Below are 26,670 nucleotides of genomic sequence, written 5' to 3' on the forward strand. Positions count from 1 at the left end.
CGCGAGCCTCCGTGGTCTCCTACGTTGAGAGGGCTCCACCCCGCAGGGCTGTGAGCTGCGCCTTGAGCTTTGCACACAGGGCCTGGTCGGGCTTTTAGGGTGGAAGCTGAGGTTATTGATTGGGTTGTTCTTTTTCCCTAACATAGTCAGTGCTGTAAATGTCCTCCTCAGAGCTTGCTTTAGTGGCCTCTCACAAATTTGCATATTGATTTCATTTTCATTCAATTAAACATACTCTGGTTCCCTTTCAGCTTCTTCTTTCACCCATGCATTACTTAGAAGTGTGTTGTTGAGTCGCCAGATATTGGGGAATTTCCCAGAGATCTCCACACTTAATTCCCTGTGGTCGGAGCACACGCTTCGTGTGACCTGAGTCCTTTCCGTTTGAGGCACGTGTGAGAGCCAGTGTGGTCCGATGGGTGGATGCTTCTGTGCCTTGGATAAGAGTGTGTGCTGCTGCCCCAGGCGGGGTTCTGCCCCTGCCTCAGGCCGGTTGGTGCTTGTCCTCTGTGTCCATCCTGACGAGCCGTCCCCTTGTTCTGTGAATTCTGGAGAGGTGGTGTTGAACTCTCCCAACTGGAGTTTTGGATGTCTGTTTGTTCTCGCAGTTCTGCCAGCTGTTGTTTCCTGTATTTTGTAGCTCTGCTATTAGGTGTATAAACATGTAGACCTATGTTCTCTTTGTGAATTAACCTCCTTCCTCATTATTATGAAATGACCCTCTCTCTCTGATAATATTCTTTGCTGTGAAATCCAGTTTATCTGATATTAATAGAGCCATTCCAGCTTTCTTTTGATGAGTGGTAGCATGGGTTATCATTTTTCATCCTTTAACTTTTTAAAACAACTTTATTTATAAATTCTTATACCATATCATTTACTGATTTAAAATGTGAAATTCACTGGCTTTTAGCATATTCACTAATATGCTAATGGTTATGCATCTATTACCATAGTAAATTTAGAACATTTTCATTAGCTCAAAAAGACACCCTGTGGCCCTTAACTGACACCCCCTCCAACCTCCCCACGCCACCCCCAGCCCTGGCAACTCTTGATCAGCTTTCTGTCCCTAGGATTTGCCTGTTTGGATGTTTCATATAAATGAAATCATGCAGTATGTGGCCCTTTGTGCCTGGCTTTTTTCATGTAGCAGAATATTTTCAAGGTTGGTTTGTATTGTGCCATGGATTAGTAATTCATTTCTTTTTATTATCAAGTAACACTTCCTTGTATGGATAGACTACATTTTACTTATCCATTCATTAATTGATGGATGTTTGGATGGTTTCCACTTTTTGGCTATTATGAACATTTGTGTACAATTTTTGTGTGGATGTATGTTTTCATTTCTCTTGGGTCTGTATCTAAGAGTGGAATTTCAGGACCATATGGTAAGTGTATGTTTAACTCTTTGAGGCTCTGCCAGGCTGTTGTCCACAGCAGCTGCACCATTTTACATTCCCACCAACAATGCACAAGGGTTCCAGTTTTTCTATATCTTTGCCAGACTTGTTATTTTCCTTTTTTTTTGCTTGCAGCCATCCTAGTGGGTGTGAGGTGCTATCTCATTATGCTTGGACTTGCGCTTCCCTGATATATGTTGATGTTGAGCATCTTTTCATGTGCTTGTTGACCATTTGTTTATCTTCTTTGGAGAAATGTCTGTTCAAGTCCTCTGTCCATTTTTTAATTGGGTTGTTTGTCTTTTTATTGTCGAGTTATAGGAGTTCTTTATATATTCGGCATACTAGACCATTATCAGATATAAGGTTTGAAAATATTTTCTCCTATTGGGTAGGTTGCATTTTCACTTGATAGTGTCCTTTGATGCACAAATGTTTTAATTTTGGTGAAGTCCAATTTATTTTTTGTTGTTGGTTGTGTTTTTGGCGACACATGTTCCCATTGTCAACAAGGTCATGAAGATTTATTTATCCATGTGTTTTCTTCTAAGAGTTGTGGTTTTAGTTCTTTATGTTTAGGTCTCTGATCCATTTTGAGTTAATTTTTTTTTTTTTTTTGAGGAAGATTAGCCCTGCGCTAACTGCTGCCAATCCTGTGTTTGCTGAGGAAGACTGGTGCTGAGCGAACATCCATGCCCATCTTCCTCTACTTTATATGTAGGACGCCTGCCACAGCATGCCGTGCCATGTCTGCACCCGGGATCCAAACCAGCAAACCCCGGGCTGCTGAAGCGGAACGTGTGCACTTAATCGCTGCGCCCCCGGGCCCGCCCCTATTTTTAGTTAATTTTTGTACCTGATGCAGAGTCAGGATCCAACTTCGTTTTTTCCTGTGGATTTCCATCTGTTCCAGTGCCGTTTGCTGAGAACTGTTCTTTCATCACTGAATCATCTTTGTACCCTTGTCAAGGGCAGATGACCCCCAAGCAAGGGTTTCTTTCTGGACTCTCTTGTGCCCTTGGTCTATAGTGTCTGTCCTTATGCCAGTACCGCACTGCTTTGATCATTGTAGCCTCATATTAAGTTTTGAAAGCCAGAATTTGAGTCTTCCCACTTGTTCTTTTTCAATATTGTTTTAGCTGTTCTGGGCCCCTTGCAGTTCCTTATGAATTTCCATTTCTGCTGAAAAAAGCCATTGGAATTTTGATGGGGATTGCATTGAATCTCCAGTTAATTATCTTTTAAAGGGACTTAAATAATAAGATAAACAAGTCATTTACCCACATAATTACCATTTCTGGTGCTTTTCACTCCTCGTAAATCTAGATTTGCATCTGGTGTCGTTTTTCTTTGCCTGAAGGATTTTAACACTTGGCAATGCAGGCCTGCTGGTGATGAACTCTTTCAGCGTTTGTTTGTCTGACATCTTTGTTTCACGTCTGTTTGTGGACAGTGTTCAGTGGCTAGAGCACTGTGGTTGATGGGTTTGGTTTTTTTTTTCAAGATATTGCTCCACTGTCCCCAGGCTCATCAGAGGAGTCCGCTGTTATGTTTGCTGTCTGCCTTCTCTTCTGGCTGATGTTAGTCTTCTCCCTGCATCACTGGTTTTCAACAATTTTGTGATATGCCTTGGTGTAGTTTTCTTCATGTTTCTTGTGCTTGGGGGTTGACGAGCTACTAGTATTTGTGGATTGATAGTTTCCATCAAATCTGGGAAATTTTTAGCCAGCGTTTCTTCAAGCCTTCTTCCTGCGCACCCCTCTTCCTGCCCCCGGGACGCCTGTTACTGTGTGCAGGGTGCTCTGCGTGGTCCCTCAGCTCGCTCGTGCTGTTTGGTTTTCATCCTTCTTTTCTCTGAGTGTTTCACGTTGGGTAGACTCACTGCTTCTTCAGGTTACTTGCCTTTTCTTTTGCATGCATGATCTGCTGTTAATCCTGCCCAGGTGCCTTTTCATCTCCTGCCTCCTGAGCCTGCGGAACTCAGGCCCGCCGTGTCTCGCACTGTCACTCGGTCAGTCTGGGCTCCTCTCGACCCCTAGACCGTGGACTGGCTTCCCTGACCCTTTGTGGGCCGAGTCGCCTGTGACCGGGTGCCAGGCTCTGCATTTCGCCATGTCGGGAGAAGGTGCCGTTACTCCTGTGTGTGTTCTCCACTTAGCTCTGGGATATAGTTTGATCCTTTTGGGTTTTGCCCTTAGGCTTTGTTGGTTGGGACCAGAGTGCATTTCCCTGGCTCCACAGTGGCCCGGCCCTGTGAGTGCTCCCCTCTGGCTGGTGGAACAAGTGTGGCTTCCTGCCTGTGCAAGCCATGAACTGTCCCTCCAGGTGGTCCTGCCGTCCTCCATGGCTTCCCTGCAGGCTCGCGCTGGCCGTCTGTCCCCTGCAGAGACACGGGGCTCGGGGCTCGGCTGTCCACGGATTGGCCGCCTTCGCTGCCTTGTTCACCGTCTTCCAGCACCATCCCCTCCACTCAGGCCTCCTGGCCGCCTTGGTCTCTCTGCACCGTGGCTAGAGCTGCTCCTTGCTCCTGGGGATTGGGCGCCGTTGTGGAGCACCCCCCGTGCCCCGCCTTTCGTTGCCTGGTGTCCAGCGACTTGAACACCGATCCTCAGCCTCCTGGAGTTCCGTTACTTTTAGTTCTCCCCACGGGAGGTAGATCTGATGCGGGGTCGGTGAGCCAAGGAGTCGAAAGAAAGATTTCTTAGGCTCTTAAGATCGGGCAGTAGTGCTCTTTTATTTAGAGAATAGACTAGCATGGGGACAGGACCCATGGGCAGTCAGAGTTTCTGCTGCCCCAAGTTGAGGGTTAGAGCTAAATTTAAGGCATAGGTATGTGAGTTATCTCTTTACAAGACAAAGAATATGTAAAAAAGTTAAAGGGGTATCAGTGCCAGTAGGGTCCGGCCATTTGGCAGTCCCACAACTTTTAGATAAGAATCAAACCGGATTGAATAAATGGCAGAAGTCACCGCTTGAATTTTATCCTCAGCTAAAGACAAAGGAGGATTTGGGCGGGGGGGGGGGGGGTCAGTTACATGAGGTTGCCAGACAGTAACCAACTTAAGTTCTTGCCTCTGGCATTGATTAAGAGCTTCTAGAGATAAGACCATCCCCCTTCTTCCTGACACAGAGAGGGAGGCATCTTCACAGATAGAGGTTTCCCTTAGAAATGTAAATGTTTCCCAACAAAGGGGCAAACAAATTCCACTCCTTGGAGCCTGAATCTCTTCTGTAGTTTTAAAACTAACCAGCCTAAAAATCCTCATCATAAGCCATTTTAAAATTAAGCAGCCTAAAAATCCTCATCAGATCCAGTCCCTGTGGCTGTTTTGTCTTGGCGGGAGGTGCAAGTCTCCAGCTCCACTGTCTTTGAGAAGCCGCGCGGAGCTCCTGGGCCAGGCTGGGAGCTGGACAGAGGTGAAGATTCGTGCCTAGGCCAGCAGGCCCAGACTTGTGTCAAACAGGAAATGGGTGGAAATGTTCCTCTCTCTCTCAAGAGATAAGGGCCTCCGTCTCCAGGAATCCTCTCTCAACTTGCTTTCCTTCCCTGAGCCAGGAGCCCTGTAGAGAGACAGCCTCTCCCAGAGGTCTGCATGGTGGCCAGTGGGTAGGGGCCTCTGGAGAGGATGGAGAGTGAGGCCTGCCGGGGTCCCGTCCTGGCTCCTGGGGTGGTGCAGAGTGGGAGGGAAGGAGAAGCAGAGGCGCTTTCTGGGAGCCTGGCCCCTCTCCTGTGGTGACATGACCTGGTGGGAGGTCCTGTCTGGGACCCAGGTGTGGACTGGGCAGGCTGGCACCATTTCTGATTGCCGTTGCTCATGGACTCCTCCCTGAGCTCCACAGCCCTCACTGGGTCTGTGGTGGCATCCTCTCCTCTCTGCCTGGCTCTTCAGCTCTGCATCCAGGCCCTGGCCAGGCGAGTGGAGTCTCCTGACTTGGGACATGTGGTCCTGTTGGCTGGTTCTGAATGTCCTGGTTCAAGTTCCTGTCCCCTCACTCGGGCCAGGCCTGGATGAGTGAACAGAGGCGTCAGGGTCAGGCAGTGGGGGAGCATCTCACTGAGCCTCAGTTTCCCCATCTGGAGGGGGCCTCGCACCCACCCTGGTCCTAGGGGCTTCCCTGCCCAGCCCCCAGGCAGGGCCTGGTTCCGCAGAGGGACTGTGCTGCAGCGATGTCAGCTGGGCCTCCTCTCCGTGTGTTCCACTGGGGGTCCCACCCTTACCTCGCCCCCTCCTTGCCCAGTCTCCAGGCCGGTCCTTGACTTGCTAGGCCCTCTTTAGTCCTGCCCCTGGGATCCCCAGACCCTCTGCGTCCCATCTGTAGGCCCCTCTACCCCTCCTTAGCCCCATGTCTGGCCACAGGACTGGTGCCGGGCTCTCTCTCATGAGCGTCTTGTCTCTGCCAGGCGTTCGGACAGGCGCACACAAACCACAAGAAGGTGGCTGCAGACGGCGAGAGCCGGGAGGAGAGTCTGATCCAGGAGTCGGCCTCCAAGGAGCAGTACTACGTGCGCAAGGTGCTGGAGCTGCAGACGGAGCTGAAGCAGCTGCGCAACGTGCTCACCAACACACAGTCGGAGAACGAGCGCCTGGCCTCAGTGGCACAGGAGCTGAAAGAGGTCAGCAGTGGGCCTGGGCGGGGCCTGGGCGGGGTGAGGGTGTCTGTGGACTCAGGCTGGGATGTGGGCTGCTGAGAGTTGGGGGTGGGGGGCCACACCATCAGTCATCCCACCTGCCCACCCAGCCTCTCATGGTATGGAAGGGCCCGAGTGGACGGTCCCAGCTCTGCACTTGAGCTAGTGTGAATCCTGGGTCCCACGGGCAGCCAGCCTGTTCCTCTTCGGGAAAACAGGACTGTAGCATCTGCCTGCCAGCTCCTGACATCGAAGTCAGAAGGGGCTGCCATGAATGGCTCCCGGGACCAGCTTAGCCCCTCATGGGCACCTGGCCATGAGAGGCCTGGCTGAATAGAGAGGGGAGGGCAAGCAGTCAGTGCCCTCAGAGGGAGGTGGAAGCCCAGGCTGCTGCCCCCAAGATGGGGTGAGACAGTGGCAGGGTCAGCAGGCGTAGCCAGAAGTCCACATGAGTGCAGTCCTGGCCGTGGTCTTGGGGACCCTGGTCCTTGGAGCCCCCAGGTTCTCATCAGGAAGGGTGAGAGGCCTTGTTCTGGGCCCAGGGAGACCCACCCTCTACTCTCTGTTCTCTTGGGGGGCAGTGACAGGTGACCAGATGGGTAAATGGTTCTGAGCGGTGGGCAGCTCTGAGGTCAACATCTCAGACAGGAGAGTTTGTGGTGGTCAGGGTCCCACAGAGCTGGGAGGGGACACTGGCGAGGTTTGGGACGGAGCCCAAGGTCTGACAGCAGCAGGCAGTGGGCAGCAGTCACCGTCCCTCCCCTGCTGCAGTTTGGGGTCAGCCTGTTGCCCGAGTGGAGCTTGGCCTGCATCCATTGGGTGGGCAGCCCTTGGAGGCTGGGAGCCAGAGTGCACGATCTGGTTTTCTCCTTTGGGATTGCTGTGGTCGGGGTCGGGGGAGGAGGGGCCTTGGTGCTGCCGGCCAGGCCCCTTTTTCCAGAAAAGCCCGGCCAGGCCCCTTTTTCCAGAAAAGCCCGGCCAGGCCCCTTTTTCCAGAAAAGCCAGTACAGGCGGTCTGCCCAGCCTGGGCACATTCTGCCCCTTCCCTCTTCCAGGAGGGCGTGTTACAGGCTGTCAGGAGGGCATGGATCCTGCTGACTCCTGGCTTTGGGCATCAGGAAATGAGCTCAGCCCGTCCTACATGCTGTGAGAGAAGAGCAGGTCTGGTGGGGCCGGAATTCCTGCTGTTCCTGTTGGGGCATCAGGAAGAAGCCTGCTGCTCCCCGCCCCGTGCACCCCGCCCCACCTGTGCCCTTCGCAGGCATTGTGGGATGGGCCGCATGGAGCCATCTTGTGTTCCTGGTTTGGGTGGATGTTCCTCACTGCCACCTGCTTGGACCAGAACCCTGGTCACTGTCCCCACCATCACCAGCTCTGTCTGTCCCCGTCACTCTTCTGCCAGTCCTGGTCCTGTCACTTCGGCTTGAGCTGCTGTGCCGAGCTCCTCGGTGGCCTCAGGTATGGTGATCGCCCCCCCACACACCATCATGAGGCTCACACCCAAGGCTCAGGCCTGGCTGAGGAGCTTGGACCAAGAGGACATGATGTCAAGCACTGTCCTCCAGAAGCACCAGCCCATGCCTGCCTTGGTGTGACCCGGCCACGCAGGCCATGTGGGGTCGCCCGAGGAGATAAGCTTCCACGAGGAAGGTGTCTGCATCCCGGGGCCCAGTCCTGCCACTGTCCACGTTCAGTGACTGATGGACTAACCGCGCTGTGCCCTCTGACCCACCCCCATCCTTCCTCCCTGCGATGACGGACTTAGGTGTCGATCTCCTCATGCCCAACTCTCCAGGAAGACCCTGTGGCCTCTGTCATGTGGCCCCTGTAACGGTCAGCATGTGGGACAGTTCCAGCTGTCCATAACTCATAACTCATCTGCTTGGTGACTTTCTGGGCTTCTGGTTACTTCCTTCATCTCACAGGTGGAGAGACCAAGGTGCTGTGTTCCTAAGGTCACTGGGCCGGCAGCTCTAGGGTCCTGACCTCTGACTTCTGCACAGTATGGACAGGTCCAGCCAGCTTTGGTCCTAGGACGTGGTCTTGGGCTCCATTTTGCAGATGGAGAAGTAGAGTCCCAGGGAGCCAGCTGGAGGCAAAGTCAGGTTAAGAAGACCAGCGTCCACCTGGACAGGGTGACTGGTCCACTGTGACCCTGCCCTGGCTGTATCAGTGGACCCCATCCTTCCTGTCCCACTGGACCCTGTCCTGGCCTTCCTGGTGGACCCTGTCCTTCCTGTAATGGTGGACTGTGTTCTAGTGGACCTCTGTGAGTCTTGGGCCCTGCACATGCCCAGGAGTGAGTGACAGAGATGTCCCAGCAGAGTCCCCTCTCTCACCCACCGCATGGGTCGGGAAAGGGCTTGTCTCCTGCCTGCTGGCATCTGGACTGCGGGAGCCTCCTGGAAGGAAGCTGAGCATCAGGTCACAGCTGAGGTGGCCGGTGGGTCAGCAGGGGCAGTGCTGGCAAGCTCTGCAGCATGGGGTGGATGAGCTGGGACAGGAGGACACCTGTGTCTGGAGCCAGGGGATGGAGGATGGGGACTGTCATGTGGGTAGGTGGCCCAGAGACAGGAGGGGACGGGTGTGTGGAGGAGGCAGCAGGGGTGGGGCCCCGCAGTGGGAGGAGGAGCTGGAGGCCTGGATGGGTCCTGAGGGAACAGACCCTGTGAGGAAGCACACGTTCCTCCTGGGGAGCAGGGCTGGACTGACTTGCTTGGGGCACATGCAGCATTCCCCCAGGAGATCAGGGCAGTTGGCGAGGGAGTGTCCGCAGGGGCAGGGTGGACGCCCCTGCCTGGGCAGCCTGCACAGGGTGAGCTCACTCCACCCCCACCTGTGAAATTACACATGAGAAACACTCCCTGCCCAGGCACGTTGGGGTTCCCCAGATTCTCAGGACCCCCAAGGGAAGGTGCCCCCCATTCTGTTCCCCCTCAGACCCCGGCTGGTGCCCAGCAGTTGCAGTTGTGGGTACCAGGGCTTCCTAGGAGCCGATATCTAGTTTATTACGTTTACCTAATTTTAAGATTTTTTTTTTTCCTTTTTCTCTCCAAAGCCTCCCGGTACATAGTTGGATATTCTTAGTTGTGGGTCCTTCTAGTTGTGGCATGTGGGACACCGCCTCAGCATCGCCTGATAGGCGGTACCATGTCCATACCCAGGACTTGAACCGACGAAACCGTGGGCTGCCTGCAGCGGAGCGCGCGAACTTAACCACTTGGCCACGGGGCCGGCCCCCGTTTACCTAATTTTAATGACGTGTGACCAATCCCGTGTGCGTCATGGCTGCAGTGTGCACAGAGTTCTGGAACCTTCCCTGGCCCTGCAGAAGCCACATTGCCTGGCCTCTCCCAGGACTCTGGTCAGACTAGCTTCAGTGTCTGCCTCAGGACAGTGGGCCAATCCTGGGCAGTCGCTCATCACCTCCCTGGAACCCGGTGGGACAGGGGTGGCAGGAGGCAAGGCTGGGCCCAGGCCCACCGGGCCCAGAGGAGAGAGCCCCCACCCCTGGGATTGCTGCCCCTGCCTTGCCTCACTGTGCTGTCTGGCTGGCATGGTTGTTGCTGGTCCCCAGGTCTCCTCCCCACGTGCCCTCCTGACCCTGGTCACCTTGCTCCCCCTCCCCTTGCCCACCAGAGCCCCTGTGGCCACAGCCCAGGCTGCAGGACTCTACAACCCAGGGTGTCGCATCGCTGCTCCAGAACATTCCGGGCAGGGAGTCCCCCTGCCGTGTCTGTCCCAGGGCCTGGGGCCCCCACCATGGGCCTTGGTCCCTCCTCCAGGAGTGGACTGGGAAAGTGGGCGGAGGCCCGGCCAGAAGAACAAAGGCCTCACTCGTTGTGGTCCTGCACTGTGACCTGCCAGTGCCTCCCACCCTAAAGCTGCTTCTCTGCCCTCTGGTGTGAGTCCCGTCTGCGTGCTCCTTTGTGGGCCTCTGCATGGTTTCCTGTGGAAGGGGAGTGTCTGCCCACACCCCCTCAGGGCACCAAGGGGGCGGAGGCGTGAGTGTGCGGGGTGACACAGGGGCTCTGAGGGGCACAGGAGACGTGACTGACCCAGCACATCCCTGCTGGGTTCCCAAGGCTGGCACAGTCACACTGTTTTTGCCAATGAGTAACTGAGGTCCAGAGGTCCCGTGGAAGGGGGAGCTGAGGTGGGACCCCTTGCGCCCACCTTCTCCATCTGGCCTGCGCCACGTCGGGTGAGGCCTCCCATGTCTGCTGTGGCTGCCTCTCTTCAAGGCTGCTGTTGAGAGGCTCACCTGGCGAAGGTTCCCCCCCTTGGGGAACACCGAACCCCACGGTGGCCAGTTGGAGCTTGCCTGAGCCCTCAGTGGCTGGGCGTGTGCCAGGCGCAGGCACCCAGGCCTGGTGGTGCGGGGTGGACGCTCCATCGTCATGGGAAGTGCAGGGTGGGTGTTTGGGTCCAGCAGCTTCAGCAGACTGCTGCGCCCTCGCCTGCTGGCTGGTATCCTGGGGTAGCTTGTGACCTGGGCGTGCCTCACCCTGCTGCCCTTAGGGCCCACCTGTGGCCTTCAAAGACCTGCACGCCCTTTGTCAGCCCTGGTGCTTACGACAGGAGCCCTTGCTGGCCTGGTGACACATAAGGCAAGACAGGACTGCTGGGGCTCTGGAGACCTGCATGGGCCCCACTGAGCACATCTGTCCTGTCTGGAGCTGGGAAGGTCGCGTCTGCCTTGGCCGTGGGAGCTGCCCAAGTCTCTGTTTCCACACCTGGAGGGCCTTCCTGGTCTGCTGGTGTTGACGCGCAAACCCGTGGGGAGCTGGCGGGTTCCAGATCCTCCCCTTGGCTTCCTCCTCGCCTCACTGGGTGGCCGTGTTGGGGCACGCCGCACGTGTTGGAGCCCTCCTGCGCTCCTAGCGCTGTGGCTTAGTGAGGAAAGCGGGAGGAGGTGCCAGGCGTTTCCAGCAGGGTCTGAGCAAGCCCTGCCTGTGTGTTCACGGAGAGTGCAGAGGCTCTATGTGGAGCGGTGGGGTGGGGCTCCAGGGCTCACGGAGCCGTGGGGGCTATGAGAGGCTCTGCAGCACTTATCAGGAGAGAGAGGACAGATGGGGTGGGGGGGGGTGGGGGGGGCGGCGCAATGTTGATGGTGTTTCTCAGCTGACGGGAGGTGGGGGAGTGGTTGGGCAGACTGGCATTATGGCCGCTCCTATGGCCTGCAACGGGGTGGGATGGCGCATCAGTTGGGTGTGCACAAAGCCCTCAGCTTCCCCGCCAGCTGCCCTCACTGCCGCCTTCAGAGTGGAGCTGAGGCTCTGCCAGGGGAGCTGAGTGTGGCGACCACGGGGCGTTTCCTTCCCAGGCACCCTGCACCCCCGCCATGAGAAGGCAGGGCTGAGTCACTGCCTCCTGTCCTCTCGGTGGCCCTGCGCCTGCCTGAACCAGTCCGAGCCATCCTAGCCTTCACCACCTCGCAAGGTGTAGGTCCCCACGAGCACACATCCGTGTGGTCGCTGCCACCCACAAGGGCAGCAGGCACCCAGTGAGGACGTCTGGGTCATGTCCCTGCCCCTTGGAACTTCGAGTAGGGGTGAGCATGGTGCCCTCCCCACAGAGGCAGGCGCCTGGTGTGGTGCTGATAGCCCTACAGATGCATCGTGCTCTCCTTCCCCATGTTGGCGCCCGCACACCACACACCTCTGTCCAGGTGCTCTAGGCTCTCCCATTATCTGACCCCAACCCCCAGGGGGCAAGACCCAAATCTGTGTTCATTTCCCCAGGCTTCAGGCAGCAGAAACTGATCCCCTCACGGTTCAGGGTTCCAGACGCCCAAGTCCAGGCGTCAGGATGGCCTGTTTCTTCTGGTGGCCCTGCGGGTGTCCGCCATGCACCTCTGCCAGCTCTTGGCGGCTGCCAGCGACCTGGTGTCCCGGATGCGTCAATCCAGTCTCTGCCTGCTCTTCCCAGGGCCTTCTCCTGCTGTCTGTGTCTCCAGCTCTCCCTCTTCTAAGGTCTCAGTCACCGGATTAGGCCCGCCCTAATCCCTTGCACCTCAGCTCAACTGCACTGTGTCTGCAAAGGCCCTGTCTCCAAGTAAGGTCCTGCTCACATGTTCTTGGTTAGCACTTCAGCATGTCTTTATGGGGAACACAGTTAAACCCATGACAGTCTACCCTCTGGCCCCCATAAGTCGTATTCTTCCCACATGCAAAGTTTATTTACCTCATCCTCACATCCCAAGAAGTCTTAGCCGGTTTCAGCATCGACTCTGAGTCCCAGATCTCATCTAAACCCTCTAACTCAGGCTGGTTGAGACTCCGGGGATGGTCTGTCCTGCGGTGAGCTTCCTCCCTGTGCAGACAGCTGCTTCCAGAGCACAGTGGTGGGGCAGGCGGAGGAGAGATGTTCCTGTTCTGAGGGAGAGGGAAGGGAAGGCAGGAAGGAGTGCGGTCCCAGCCAGTCCGCAGCCTGGCCAAGGAAGCCCCGCTCTCAGGGCCTGAGGGCCCCGGGGCCCGGTACCCCACCCTGGGGGGCCAGGAGGAATGGGCCTGCTGGCCACACAGGCCACAGGTGTGAGCCGCCCCTCGGTGCCCTCGGACACGCTTCCTCCCCTTGTGCCATGAGGGCAAGCTGAGTCGTTCCCAGAGCTTCGAGGTCTGGTTCTTTTCTGCTTACCAGTTCTCCCCTCAGTTTCTCCTTTCACCTTTTATTATAGGCAGCAAGGAGAACCCGTCCAGGTTCTTGGTGACTCAGCCAGGTTTCTGCTGCTTCACAACAGGGACGGCCTTTCCTCGGTCCCTTGTCCCCCCGGCCTCAGCAGGAGCGCCTGTCGCTGCTTCCCCTGCTCCCCGTGTCTTTCTTGACACGGCATTTGCTGAGACAGCGCAGCGCTCTCTGCGGCTCTGCTCGCTCCCCTAGAGCATGCTGGAAGCGGTCATGTTGATGCCGGCGCTCTCCTGGCCCGGCCATCCCCGGCTCCATGTGTGTCCACATTTTCAGTGTTGGTCACAGCAGCGCCTCCCTCCTGGTACTAGGCTTGGGTTCGTTTTCTTGGGCTGCCCTAACACATTACCACAGTTGCTGGCTTAGAACAACGGCAGTTCCTCCTCTTAGGTTCGCGTCTGCAGCGAGGGTGTTGGCAGGGCCGTGCGCCCTGTGGGGCCTCTCTGGCTCCTGGAGGTGGCAGCCCTCGGCATTCCTTATCTGTGCCCGCATTGCTCCAGTCTCGGCTTCAGTTGGCACCTTCTCTTTGTTCGGCTCCACGGCTCTGACAGGGCTGGCGCTCGGGCTGTGGCCTCCTGGCGGTCATACCCTTTCCGGGGAGTTGAGCAGACCAGCGGCCAGGGACCGCTTCTGTGGCACGCTGTACCGGCTGCTCTGTGGGCCAGACTCCAGGCCTGCCTTCAGTGTGGCACCCCTCCCCACCTGCTCAGGACCTTCCTCGGAGGCAGCTGACACCCGCGGGTGACTTGCGTGCGTCTGCGGGCGACTTTAGGGAGCCCCAGGGGATGGGATGGAGCCCAGAGCGGTGCCAGCGTGACCGGCACTCAGCAGTGGAGGAGCGAGTGGCACCCTTGGTGTGGTCAGGTGCTGAGCACAGCGCCTGTACAGACGGCACCCATGGGAGGTCCCCTGAGCAGGCCGGCTCCATGCGCCATCCAGGTCCGCTTCTGCGAACAGCCAGGGACGGAAAGCAGGTTGGTGGGTGCTGATTGTGTGTGGTTTCTTTTCAGGGTGGTGGAAAGGTGGGACCAGATAATGCTTCCCAGCTCTGGACACACTAGAACCGCTGAATTGTGCACTTTCAGTCAATGAACCTTACGGTGTGTGGGTTACGTCTCAGTAAAGGACAGAGACGACCCCTGTGCAGGAAGGCTCGATGTGGTTCAGCTCAGCAGGGCTCCTGGGTGCAGCCCAGGCACGTGGATTCGGGGGAGCAGAGGGCTCTGCCCTGGGCAGTCAGGCTAGCCTGTGCTCTCGTCTCCCTCTGTTCTCTTTCCATCCACCTCAGGGCCAGTTTCTGAGGGCAGTTGTGGAATTTTAAATAAAGCCCGTTCACAGGCACAGGAGTGTAACTTGCTCACAGCCAACCCTACCTCCTCTGATTGTCTCACCTCCGTGTCCTCCCACGCTGCGTGGACAGGTGCCCCCACAGATACATTGGGCTGAACTGCAGGTGGGGAGCACCCAGCCTGCATTACCACGCAGTGCAGCGAGCAAACACAGTCATGGTTCTAACCTCCTGGTCATTGCATTAGTGCTGAGGGCTCTCCAGAAAACTAGACCAGTAGAGAGTGTGTGTGTGTGTGTGTGAGAGTGATGGGGGTGTGTGTGAGTGATGGAGGGTGTGAGTGTGAGTGATGGGGGATGTGTGTGATGGAGGTTGTGTGTGAGTGATGGAGGGTAGGTGAGTGTTGGAGGGTGTTGTGTGAGTGTGAGTGATGGAAGGTGTGAGTGATGGAGGGTGTGTGTGAGTGATGGAGGGTGTGAGTGTGAGTGATGGGGGATGTGTGTGATGGAGGGTGTGAGTGTGAGTGATGGGGGATGTGTGTGATGGAGGGTGTGAGTGTGAGTGATGGAGGGTGTGTGTGTGTGAGTGATGGAGGGTGTGTGTGTGATGGAGGTTGTGTGTGAGTGATGGAGGGTAGGTGAGTGTTGGAGGGTGTTGTGTGAGTGTGAGTGATGGAAGGTGTGAGTGATGGAGGGTGTGAGTGTGAGTGATGGGGGTGTGTGTGATGGAGGGTGTGAGTGATGGAGGGTGTGAGTGTGAGTGATGGATGGTGTGTGAGTGTGAATGATGATGTGAGTGTGAGTGATGGAGGGTGTGTGTGTGAGTGTGAGTGCGTGGGTGGAGAGAGAGAAAGAGATTTATGGTGAGGAATTGGCTCCACCACTGGAGGCTCTGGCAGGTCCAAAATCTGCAGGATGGGCCAGCTGGCTGGAGACCCAGGGAGGAGTCCTTGTTGCAAGGAGTCCGAAGGCTGTGAAGAGGTAGAATTTTCTCTTCCTGAGAATTCTAGTCCTTTTTTTTTTTTTTCTGTAAAGATTTTATTTTCCCTTTTTCTCCTCAAAGCCCCCCTGTACATAGTTGTGTATTTTTAGTTGTGGGTCCTTCTAGTTGTGGCATGTGGGATGCCACGTCACCATGGCTCGATGAGTTGTGCCATGTCTGTGCCCAGGATCTGAACTGGCGAAACCCTGGGCCATTGAAGCAGAGCGCGTGAACTTAAAGGACTATAGGAGTCCTTTTTTAAAACCTTCGGCTGATTGGATGGGGCCCAGGCACATTGTGTAGAGTAATCTTTGCTCAGAGTCTGCTAAGTGTTAACCTCGTCTAAAGAATACCTGCACGGTGACATCTAGCCTGGTGTTGACCAGATGTCTGGGCGCTGGGGCCCAGCCCCGCTGACACTGAGGTTAACCTTCGCAGTCAGGTGGACGTAACTGGAGGAGCTGGCAGAGTTGGGGCTGTGTGCAGAACTTTGCTCGAGATTCCACCTGCCTCTCAAGTGAGTGTAGCGAGCGTGTTCCTCCTGCAGCCTCGTGCCGTCCTGGGTCCACTCTGCCTGTTTCTCAGGAGCCCTGTTCTCCTGTGGGCCTTGCTTTCCTCCGTTTGATAACTTGGCATCATCTCTCTCATGTCAGCTCTCAGGCACCTCCCAGGCCACTTCATGAGGGGCTGCGTGCTTCCCTGTGCTGGAGGTTTAGCAGGAAGTGTTTATCCGGTATGCTGGCTGTACATGTCGACCCCCCCTCTCTGCTTTCCTTTTCCCACTTTACAAATCCAGTATTACTGTTCTTTGTGGACTTGCGTGGAATCCTGGACTCTCGTCTGCAAAGGGTGTGTGTGCAGGGATGCGATCACAAGAAACCCCGGCACCATGGAGAGGCCAGAGTGCTGGGAGTAGTCAGAGCGAGCTGTGGGGCCCACTGGTGACAGTATGTCTAGCCGAGGGTCCGGTTTGGGGGCGTGGGCCTGGGGGGACCAGCGCTTTGCAGCTGTGCGGGAGGGTGCTTGGAGCCGTGGGAACAGGGGACTTGGAGGGAGATGGAGAGCGTGTCTAGGGACAATTCTGCCTCCAAGGGACATTGGCTGTGTCTGGAGACAGTTTCAGTTGTCACAACAGGGGAGGGCTGCCTCGAGTGTGCAGGGGTCAGAGAGCCACTAAATGTCCTGCTACAGGATGGCCCTGGAATGTCGCAAGACGCAGGCTAAGGGACCCAGGTCCTGCGCGTGGCACGTGGCGGCAGCAGGTGGAGGATGCCTAGCAGTCTGGGTTGCGCAGTGACCGCCAGGTCTTTGCTTGCCTCACCGTGCGTGGATGCTTGGTCCTCGAGGCCTCTTGGAGGCAGGAACTATTTTTTAATGGCTTTATTGAGATAATTCACATCCTTAAGAGTATACAATTCAGTGGATTTTAGTATATTTACAGATTTATGCACTACCCCGAATCACTTTTAGAATATCTTGTCACTTAGCACTCCCTCTCCACCGCCCCCGGAACCACTGATCTGCTTTCTGTCTCTGTGATCTGCGTATTCTGGACTTTTCAGATCAGTGGAGTCACAGTATGTGACCTCTTGTGTCTGGCTTCTTTCATTCATGACAGTGTTTTCCAGGTTTGTGCGTGTACAGCGTGTCAGTACATCACTTCTTGGCATGGCTGCTAACACCCATAGACATGTCACGTGTTGTTACCCACTCAGCAGCTGGTGGACAGTGGGTGTTTCCACCTGTGGCTTTTGTGAGTGTGCATAAGTTTTGTGTGGACTTGTCCTCTGGTTTCTCAGGGGCATGCCGAGGGGGCATTGCCGCGTCATGTGGTCACGCTGCTGGCATTTCCATGCCGCACCACTGCACACCTGCCAGCAGTGTGTCAGGGAGGAGCTGCTTCTGACCCCATTTTACAGATGAAGAAACCGAGTTTCCAAGCAGGCTGAGACCCTGCGCTGTTCACCTTCACGCTGCACCACCTGGGGCCCTGACTCCCTCCAGGCGGCTGCAGCGGGCGCCACAGTGGGCCTGGGCCGAGTCCTGGCCATGTAGCCATCACGGTGGGCCTGGCCGTGCTGAGCTCCCTGTGCCCCAGGGGTGGTGGGGCCAGCTGGGGCAGGCTGCTCATACACACCTTCCTCCTGGCAGATCAACCAGAACGTGGAGATCCAGCGTGGCCGGCTGAGGGATGACATCAAGGAGTACAAGTTCCGTGAGGCCCGCCTGCTGCAGGACTACTCGGAGCTGGAGGAGGAGAACATCAGCCTGCAGAAGCAGGTGTCTGTGCTCAGGCAGAACCAGGCAAGTGTTGGGGTCAGGCGCTGGGTGGGTTGGCTCTGGGCCACAGGCCTCATCCCCATCACTTTGCTGTCTCTGTGGTGAGAAGGCGTTCCCCGTGCCTCCTTCACACTCCCAAGCCCAGGACCACAAAAGGAGGCCTTTGGCTATAGTTCTGGCTGACCACTGGCCTGGCCAAGACATCCTGGCCGGTAAAAATGGAAAAACATACAGGAGGTGATAAAGAGGTGAAACCAAAAAGCCCCAGGAGCTGGGTATCCAGCTCTGTCCCCTTTAGGTGGCAATGGGGGGGCCCGAGACAGCCCTGTGCCCTGTGGGGCCCTGGAGCTCTCAGCATGCATCCTTCCTGCTGTTTCAGATGTGCCAGCCCCCTTTGTCCCCGTGTGGCCCTGGGCCTCGGGGTGACCCTCTAGGTGAAGCCAGGTGGGCTATGAGGAGCAGTGTGGAGATGTCCAAGCTGTCGTCTCCCGCCCTTGAGTAACCCCAGGACAGTGGGACGGGAGGGTCACCTCCATCCGTGACGGGACACCCAGGTGGTCCTGGGCACTCCCACCACCTCAAGGCCTGCCCTTGCCACCTCCTTCCCCAAGAGCCACAGCTCTGCAGAATGTGGATGGGGGGACCTTCTTCCCAGGAGCCCCAGACCCTGGGGACCTGGATGCTGAAGTTCTGCACAGAGAAGCGTCGGCCCCCCTCTTTTGCTGACAACAAAACCCGTGTGTTTGTAGAACCAGCAGGGAATAGATCTCCTGGAATGCGGGCCCAGGAGCTCCACCTCTGGCTGCACCGCAGTCCCGCTGTGACACACACAGCGTCCTGAGGAGAGCGAGAAGGAGCCCTGGGTAGCACATGGTGGAGTCCGACCCCCTCCCTGGGCGGCAGCCCACAGTGATCCACTGGTCCTGCCTCTGAGTCTTGGCATCCTTATTTCTTGCACAAATGTTACAGAATAATGGAAATGTTTTAAAAAATTGCCTGGAGACCCTGAGCCCCCATCATACCTTCGTCTCTCTCTGCCCTCCCCTGCCCACCTGCACGTAGAGTTTCAGACTGTGCCTCACCCACTCGCGCCGGGCGTCTGCCGGCCTGGGTGCCGAGAGCTGCTACAGCATGTCCCACCTCGGTGGAGCTCAGGGCCCTCATTCTGAGATGTGGTCAGATGTAACAGTCATCGCGCACATCTAGATGCATGTTTTATATATTTTAAAGTATTTAATCAATTTAATGTTAATTAAGTAGTCTTGCAGAATTTAAAATCAGTGTGCACTTGGTAACGTTTCAAGTAACCAGACACGTTGCAGCATGGAGGTGTGTGTGTTCTGATTTCCACGGCATCGCTGGCCCTGAGTGAATCTCACACCACATGCACATGCGTCCCAGACATGGGCTGAGCATTTCTTGTGTGTCTGCACCTGATGCCCGGAGCCTCTGAGCATCCACGTCCTCCTGGCTGTGGAGTCAGCACGGTCGCTTCCTCCCAGGTGGGCACAGACGAGTGTCGACCTCTCTTCCTCAGGTGGAGTTCGAGGGCCTCAAGCATGAGATCAAACGACTGGAGGAGGAGACCGAGTACCTTAACAGCCAGCTGGAGGACGCCATCCGGCTCAAGGAGATCTCAGAGCGGCAGCTGGAGGAGGCGCTGGAGACGCTGAAGACGGAGCGGGAGCAGAAGAACAGCCTGCGCAAGGAGCTGTCGCACTACATGAGCATCAACGACTCCCTGTACACCAGCCACCTGCACGTCTCCCTGGATGGCCTCAAGCTCAGCGACGATGCTGAGGCGCTGGCCAACGGCTTCGAGCATGGTGCACTGGCCAAGCTGCCGCTGGACAACAAGACTTCCACACCCACCAAGGACGGCCTTGCCCCGCCGTCCTCCAGCCTTGTGTCTGACCTCCTCAGCGAGCTCAACATCTCCGAGATCCAGAAGCTGAAGCAGCAGCTGATGCAGGTGAGTGGCTGGTGGCACCGGGATCCCACCCCATCCAGGTCTCATCACGGCTCTGGGCTCAGGGCCCACGTGCACCGTCCCCAACTCCGCTCCTGTCCCCTCCTGGTGTTGGCCAGACCTGCTGGCCACCAGGACAGTGCCTGCCTGACACTGTCGATGGTATGCACCTTTTTGTACTTAGGTTTATTTCAAATTCCCCGTCATTACCATAGTGGAACTGCAACGCTGCAGGTGGAAGGTGCCCAGAGAAGCAGGTTCCTGATGATGAGATTGAGGTTTGGGCACCGTCCGAGGTTTTTGTGTCCCTCTGCAGTGCCCACATGCAGTCTCCTCCACCGTGTCCTGTGGACATAGCACATCCTGTCCCAGACCAAACAGAATCCCAGGGTCTGTACCACCGACCCTCAGTTCGCTGTGTATCCTCGGAAGGGGCCCTCCCAGCCCCCCAAGCCTCTGGGCATGGGGAAGACCCATCATGGCCCCACACATGACTCCCCCGCCTGGACGTGTCACAGACAGGCCAGCAGAGTGACAACCGTGGCACAGCTGGGGTCACTACTGGGTCTGTCTGGGTGTGGGCCCTGCAGGCTGCTGACAGGCCCTTCCTATGTCTTTGCAGATGGAGCGGGAGAAGGTGGGCCTGCTGGCGACGCTGCAGGACACACAGAAGCAGCTGGAGCAGGCACGGGGGGCCCTGTCAGAGCAGCACGAGGAGGTGGGCCGCCTCACGGAGAGCCTGAGCGCTCTGCGTCGCCTGCAGGCCGGCAAGGAGCGGCGCACAGCCCTCGACAGTGAGAAGGAGCACGACAGCCGCGAGGACGGTGACTACTACGAGGTGGACATCGACGGACCCGAGATCCTGGCCTGTAAGTACCGTGCGGCTGTGGCAGAGGCCAGTGAGCTCCGGGAGCAACTGAAGGCCCTGCGTAGCACACACGAGGCCGGTGAGGCCCAGCATGCTGAGGAGAAGGCCCGGCACGAGGCTGAGAACCAGGCGCTCAGTGAGAAGGTCTCCCTGCTGGAGAAGGCCAGCCGCCAGGACCATGAGCTGCTGGCCCGGCTGCAGACGGAGCTGAAAAAGGTGAGCGACGTCGCAGGCGAGACGCAGGGCAGCCTGAGTGCGGCCCAGGACGAGCTGGTGGCCTTCAGCGAGGAGCTGGCCAGCCTCTACCACCACGTCTGCATGTGCAACAACGAGACGCCCACCCGTGTTGTGCTGGACTACTACCGCGAGGGACCAGCTGGTGCTGGCCGCTGCAGCCCCGAGGCCCGTGGCCACCGCTCACCCGTCCTGCCCAAGGGGCCACCGGCCATGGAAGGTGGGGCCGGGGACAGCAGCCCCTCGCCCGGCTCCTCGCTGCCTTCACCCCTGAGCGACCCGCGCCGGGAGCCCATGAACATCTACAACCTGATTGCCATCATCCGTGACCAGATCAGGCACCTGCAGGCGGCCGTGGACCGCACCACGGAGCTGTCGAGACAGCGCCTGGCCTCGCAGGAGCTGGGCCCTGCCGCGGACAAGGACCGGGAGGCGCTCATGGAGGAGATCCTCAAGCTGAAGTCGCTGCTCAGCACCAAGCGGGAGCAGATCACCACGCTGCGCACTGTGCTCAAGGCCAACAAGCAGGTGCGCACGGCGTGTGGCCAGTGGGCAGCCAGGCGTGGGGCTCCTTGCACTCCCCAGCCCCCAGTCCTGCTGGGCCTCCTGCTGGAGGAGAGACGTGGGAGCCCCCTCGCCTCAGGGCTGTGGGGGCGGGGCATTGAGGCTGGGCCCCACTGCAGCAGGACCCCCACACCCCTCACCGCCCCCTGCACATCTCTGACCCCTAGACAGCTGAGGTGGCCCTGGCCAACCTGAAAAGCAAGTACGAGAATGAGAAGGCCATGGTGACCGAGACCATGATGAAGCTGCGCAACGAGCTCAAGGCTCTCAAGGAGGACGCTGCCACCTTCTCCTCACTGCGCGCCATGTTCGCCACCAGGTACCGCTGTGCCCTGTCTGCTGGCGGCTGGGCCTGCCCGCCAGGGCCCTTTCCTGCTGCAGGCAGCACCCCAAAGGGCCGACTCTGTCTCCCTTCACGTGGGGTGAGGGGCTGGAGGCGGGGGGAGTGGGCAGGGGGCCCAGCGACACGACTTGTATCGGGGCCAATAACTGACAAGTGAGGTGTGTGCCCCCAGAGCCCGGCGGAAAGTTTGCAGGCTCAGAGGGACGGGCCCAGGGTGCCCCCTCTGACCCTGTAGGTTGGGGGTGGGGGCAGCGGCCTTTTTTCCAGTCCTGAAGGTCCGTCAGATGCAGGCGTGGGCCAGGAAGTCTCAGGAAGTGCAGGCCTGGAGGCTGCTCTGGGGCCTGGTTCCCAGTGTTTCTGCCGCCCAGAGGGGCCTGGCGCCATCTGCTGGCCAGTGCCTGGTGGGCCTGGGGCAGCCGGCCCTGGACGGTCCAGGCCTATGCTCCTTGGGCGCGGGATGCCACGCTTGGGTTAAGTGGGGCTGGAACCTCGCACAGGGCCCGCTTCTTGCGCGGGGTGCCAGGTGCTCCCCTCCTTGCAGCGACGTGGGAAGAGAGGGGGCCAAGACAAGAAGGAAAGCTCCAGGCTTCTCTGGAAGCTTCCTGTCCTCTGGGCAGAGAGCCTGGGAAAGGTCTTGGTCAGTCCCTCGGCATGTGGTGTGTTGACCCTTGCTTCCTCAGCACGTCTCCTAAGAGCCCCAGCTTCTCAGACGGGCTGAGCCCACAGACCTGCTCGTCTCTGGGCGAGGGTTGAAACTCGCTGTCGGCCTTCAGCCCCTGGAGATGGGGGCGCACGTGGGGCCGCGAGTAGGGGTGCCAGACCGAGTGGGCCTTTCTCTCTCCCAGCCCCACGCCTGGACGGGGCACGCCTCACTGTGAAGCAGAGGCCGAAACAGGGCTGTTTACAGTGTGCACAGGTGCCGTCCCCAGGCTCTGGCTGCCATTGACACAGACGCACTAAGTACCTGTGTTGCGCACGTGCTGATCTGGGAACAGCCGAGTCCTGCCCTTGGGTTGACCCCGCACTCTGGGAGCCAGGGGATGTCACACCTCCAGCCGGCTGTGTCCGGGCCACCTGGAGGCCTTGAAGTGCAGCCATCACCTCTTTTAGTAAAAATTGGCTTCGGAGAGCCCCTCCCAGAGAGAGCTGACCACTGAGGGCACGGCCACTTTGCTTGCAGCCCAGTGAGCAGGGTGACCCCATCGAAGTCCCCTCTCCTTCTGCCCCCGTGTCCCCCGCCTGGCCCCTTGGTGTGGGGCCTTGGTCATGCACCGCTGCCTGCTCTCCCCATTCTTCAGCCGTGCTCTGGCCTCTCATCCCTGCAGGTGTGATGAGTACATCACGCAGCTGGACGAGATGCAGCGGCAGCTGGCAGCTGCCGAGGACGAGAAGAAGACACTCAACTCGCTGCTGCGCATGGCCATCCAGCAGAAGCTGGCACTGACCCAGCGGCTGGAGCTGCTCGAGCTGGACCATGAGCAGACCCGGCGGGGCCGCGCCAAGGGCGCCCCCAAGGCCAAGCCCAGCACCCCAAGCGTAAGTCACAGCTGCGCCTGCGCCAGCGACAGAGCCGAGGGTGCTGGGCTGACTGCTCAGGTGCTCTGCGGCGAGAAGTATAACATTTACTGCGACTAGGGCCGCGGGCCGCATGCTGCAGCTAACCTGCCACACGTCAGCGCCCGCTTCCCCTCGACTAACCCGGCCACAGCGGGGCCCTGCTAGGCTGCTCTTAACTGACTAATGCACAGAGCGCAGGACCTGGCCGAGGCTGCCTGCCGCTCCACCGGGACACTGCGAGCTTTGTGTCTGCTTCTCACCCCTCGGGACCACCTTTCCAGCAGCTCTTTTCTTGGGGGGGAGTCAGGGTGGGGTCGGAACTGCTGGTCCTTGCAAAAACATGGCTCCCCAGGGTTTGGATGTTGTCGGCTCCCATGGGGAGGGGCAGAACCTGAGTCGAAACGTGCATGTTCCCCGCATGTGTCTGATGCCATTGGGCTGCCCCAGCACCCAGAGAGAGCGTGCCGTTCTGGCCGGAGTCCCAGGCGCAGCCTCAGAGGATGCCGTGTGCCTGGCACGTTTATGGAGAGAATTACTTTGTAGTTTGTGCAGCATCTCACTGCAAATCATATTCAGGACAGAAGTATAGAATTCCTGGCCCTTAACCCAGAGAAAGAGCAACCCTGTGCCCTGTGTCCTCCAGCCCAGGCACACACACGTACTGGGCACAGCACAGCACAGCACTGGCCACATCCTGGGACCAGAGCTTAGCTTCTCAGCTTCACTCTCTGGGATCTGCATGCTTCTCTGGTGGCCTGCGCGGTGACAAGTTGGCAGGCCCAAGGTCTGGGGTGTTCTTACTGAAGAAAACTTCTCAAGTACCTGGCCAGACTCTTGTCTTTGCAGGAAGCCCGTCCTTTTGTACTGAGGGTGTCCCCAGCTTTTGGGGTGGATTTCTCCATCCTCTGCCCGTTATCAGGCCCTCCTCCAGGTAGCTTCAGTCCCCCAAAAACGAGGCACTAGAAAGCACCAGCCTGAGCTTCCATCAGCTCAGACGCCGCCAGCTGTAGCTGAACCCAGTGCGGGGTGGGAAAGGGGCTCGCCTGGGCCCAGGGCCAGTTCCAGGATTCACGGTCAGAGGGATGTGGTTCTCCTCAGTGCAGTGCCAGGGTGCTGCGGGCAGAAAGGCAGCCTGGGCCGCCCTCATCCCCAGAGGCTGCGCCCCCTCCCCCCCAAGTTTGGCGCAGCCTCCAGAGGGGATTGTATTGTCCTTCACACAGCTCTGTGCTCACACTCCACTCCCTTCTTGGTTCCTGAGTGCGTCCCAGTCCCCAGCAGATTCCGGGTGCTGTGCAGACTGCCTCGGGTTTGGCCAACCGCAGAGTGGAGCGATGTTGCGCGGGCCGCCCCTGCCCCGGCTCCAGGCTGCTTGGCTGATGGAACGTCGGCTCTTGGGTTCCCCTCCACTTGAGAAGGGGTAGGGCTGCCCCCTCTGCAGGCAGGACCTGTGGGCCGTGGCTGCCTGCTAGCCCTGCGTGCTGCTTCTGCCTGCCTCACCAAGCCCGGCACGCAGCTTCTCTCTGGACTTGTGAGGGGTCTTCATGAAGCATTCAGGGCTGGTGACCCCCTTAACACATGCAGGTTCTTCTCTGCTGCCCACTAATGCACGCGCACCCACACCCTCACAGCTCGGTGAGAGCTCTAGGTGTCCGACAGGCGACTGGTTCTAACGCTGTCTTGTTTTCTCCCGTTTTCAGCTGTAGAGTAGCTGCCGGGAGGACTCGGCCGCCAGCCTTGTCACACTGCAGTCCCCTCCCCTTCCCTCCCGTGGGCCCACGCAGAGGAAGGAAGGGCAGCCTAAAAGTCCACTTAGAAACATTTTTGGATATGCCACTGCAATTCTTTTCAAAATAGCATTCCCCAAGTTTTTAATGCAGAGGAAAAAGCTTTAATGTTGAGATGCCGCCAGCCGCTGCTTGGAAAGGCGTTTTACAAGCGCTGAAGAACCTGCTCGGACAGCGACCGCCAGGCTCGCTTAGGAACCTGCTAGAACACTCACACTGGGGTCTCCCTGTTATAGATACTCCTTTTTTATCCGATAAACCTGTGCACTTTTGATATTTTGATATTATATTTGCTTCCTTAATCCCTCACAGAGAGACGGTCTCAGATGCCGTGGTCTGTCTCGTGGTCCTGTAGCCTCCATCTTAGCTCCCGGTGTGTTGATCCCGCATCAGCACGTGGCACAGACGTGTCCTCCTAGCATGTAGCTCTGGACTGTTTAGATGAAGGCTTCGACCTGGCAAGGAACTCGGCTAAACGTGTCCACGCTGTGGTTCAGTAGCCTTTTAGATGATACGGCATTGTGGTTCATGTTTGAAATTACGGATTTTAAATGCCATGTTCATTAAGAAATCCAGGGTATTCCGATTCTGGGGTTTTTCATATTGTATTATTATTATTCTTAGGAATAGTTCAATGTAACAAGAAGAAAACTTGACCTTTGCTCTGGTTAAACAGTAATAGGCACTTGAAAACAAAAAGATAAATTATTGAAATGAGTAGTATTACCTACAGATTCCAGAATTTTCTGGGTTTTAGGACCTTGTGAAGCATGACCGATTAACAGAATTTTATACAACTGTACCAGTGAAATTCCAAATTGGAATTGTTTTGTTACTCTGGTTGTTGTGCCAGATTGTGGTACACTTAGAAAATTCTACAGTCGTCGATTTTTAGGGTGTTCTATTTCAACGCCTTTTTGTTAGTAATTATTGCCAGCAGTGCCTTCATCAGTTACAGGAGGTGTCCCAGCGTAGTTTATTCTCTAAAACAGAGAGTGAAGAGCTAGTTGGGAATGTTGAAGGCCAGTGTGGACCAATAGGTGTGAATGGGCACACACCTTCACACCTGAACCTGGGCATCTTCATGAGGGAAAGGAAATAGCAATTGTGCAAAATTCTGTTAGTCAGTGATTCTTTACTGCGCAGTTCAGGGCTGAGCCAGCGAGAGTGAACACGACTGTGTGTGCTGTGGGAACCAGACGGACTTGATGAGACAAGCTAAGCAGGCTGTGTGGACGACACGCCACGTGTGTGAAGAGCAGGGCGGCGGGCGCCGCGCTGTCAGCCTCCGCTATGGGTGAGGGCTAGCCATAGTATTCTTTGCAAATATGAGGAAGAGATGTCACATATTCTTTTGCTTGGTGTGACTAATCACTGTTAATTTCAGGAAACAGAACTCGATAAGCTCCTTAGCAAACCAGGCCTGCGTCTTGTCCGGTTTGCTGAGTGAGGCTGTGTGAATGGTCAAATTGGTACCTGCAGAGGAAGAAGAAAACGGTGTTCCCTCTTCCAAAATAAAGGACAAATTATAATAATATAAGTAACAAGAGCAGAAGAATTCTGTTTCCTGGAATAAGCATTTCTTATTCCTAGTTGTAGGGACCCCTATTTTTATCTTCTGTTACAGTGTTGATTTATAAGAAATAATGTTACATTTACAATAACTTCATCTGTATGGGGTATTTATTTGCAATGATGTCTGAGTACTGTATTTTTTTTCTGTGCATTACCTTAGTGTCAGAATGTTGTCTTTATTTTAAGATCATATGCATGTTCTCCTGCCAAGGAACCTTTACACAGACCCAAACAAGCAAACAAACAAACAAACAAAAATGCCTTCAAATTTTGAGAAAATGAGGCAGAGCGTGGAAAAGAATAGGAATAAGAAACGAGTTGCAACCTGGAACGCAGACATGGCGTGCATGTCTTCAAAGCCGGTGCACATAGGAACAGTGGGCCTGGGTACGGGGTCGCGTTGGCAGGACCAGTAAATAAAAAGTAATAAAGACAAAGCACACGGCTCGTTCTCTGTGGCTGCTCTGACACCTGCTCCAGATGACCGTGTGTCCAGCAACACGC

At 56.7% G+C, this 26,670-nt stretch overlaps 1 protein-coding gene across 2 annotated transcripts in view; it reads left to right on the forward strand.

Moving 5' to 3' along the window:
- Positions 1-25,612, forward strand: part of BICD2 (BICD cargo adaptor 2) — a 48,941-nt gene extending 23,329 nt beyond the window's left edge. The window contains exons 2-8 of one of the 2 annotated variants that reach the window (XM_014864814.3): positions 5,809-6,021; positions 17,144-17,296; positions 18,810-19,244; positions 19,864-20,871; positions 21,075-21,226; positions 22,576-22,786; positions 24,505-25,612. In XM_014864814.3, coding sequence (XP_014720300.2) covers positions 5,809-6,021; positions 17,144-17,296; positions 18,810-19,244; positions 19,864-20,871; positions 21,075-21,226; positions 22,576-22,786; positions 24,505-24,510 — 2,178 coding nt within the window. In that variant the 3' untranslated portion in view covers positions 24,511-25,612. Of the gene's footprint in view, positions 1-5,808; positions 6,022-17,143; positions 17,297-18,809; positions 19,245-19,863; positions 20,872-21,074; positions 21,227-22,575; positions 23,030-24,504 lie in introns of those variants that run through there. The other variant, XM_044756593.2, reaches the window with a different exon arrangement.
- The last annotated feature ends 1,058 nt before the right edge of the window (positions 25,613-26,670 follow it).

This window comes from Equus asinus, chromosome 23, assembly GCF_041296235.1.
Source record: "Equus asinus isolate D_3611 breed Donkey chromosome 23, EquAss-T2T_v2, whole genome shotgun sequence".
Classification (NCBI taxonomy): domain Eukaryota; kingdom Metazoa; phylum Chordata; class Mammalia; order Perissodactyla; family Equidae; genus Equus; species Equus asinus.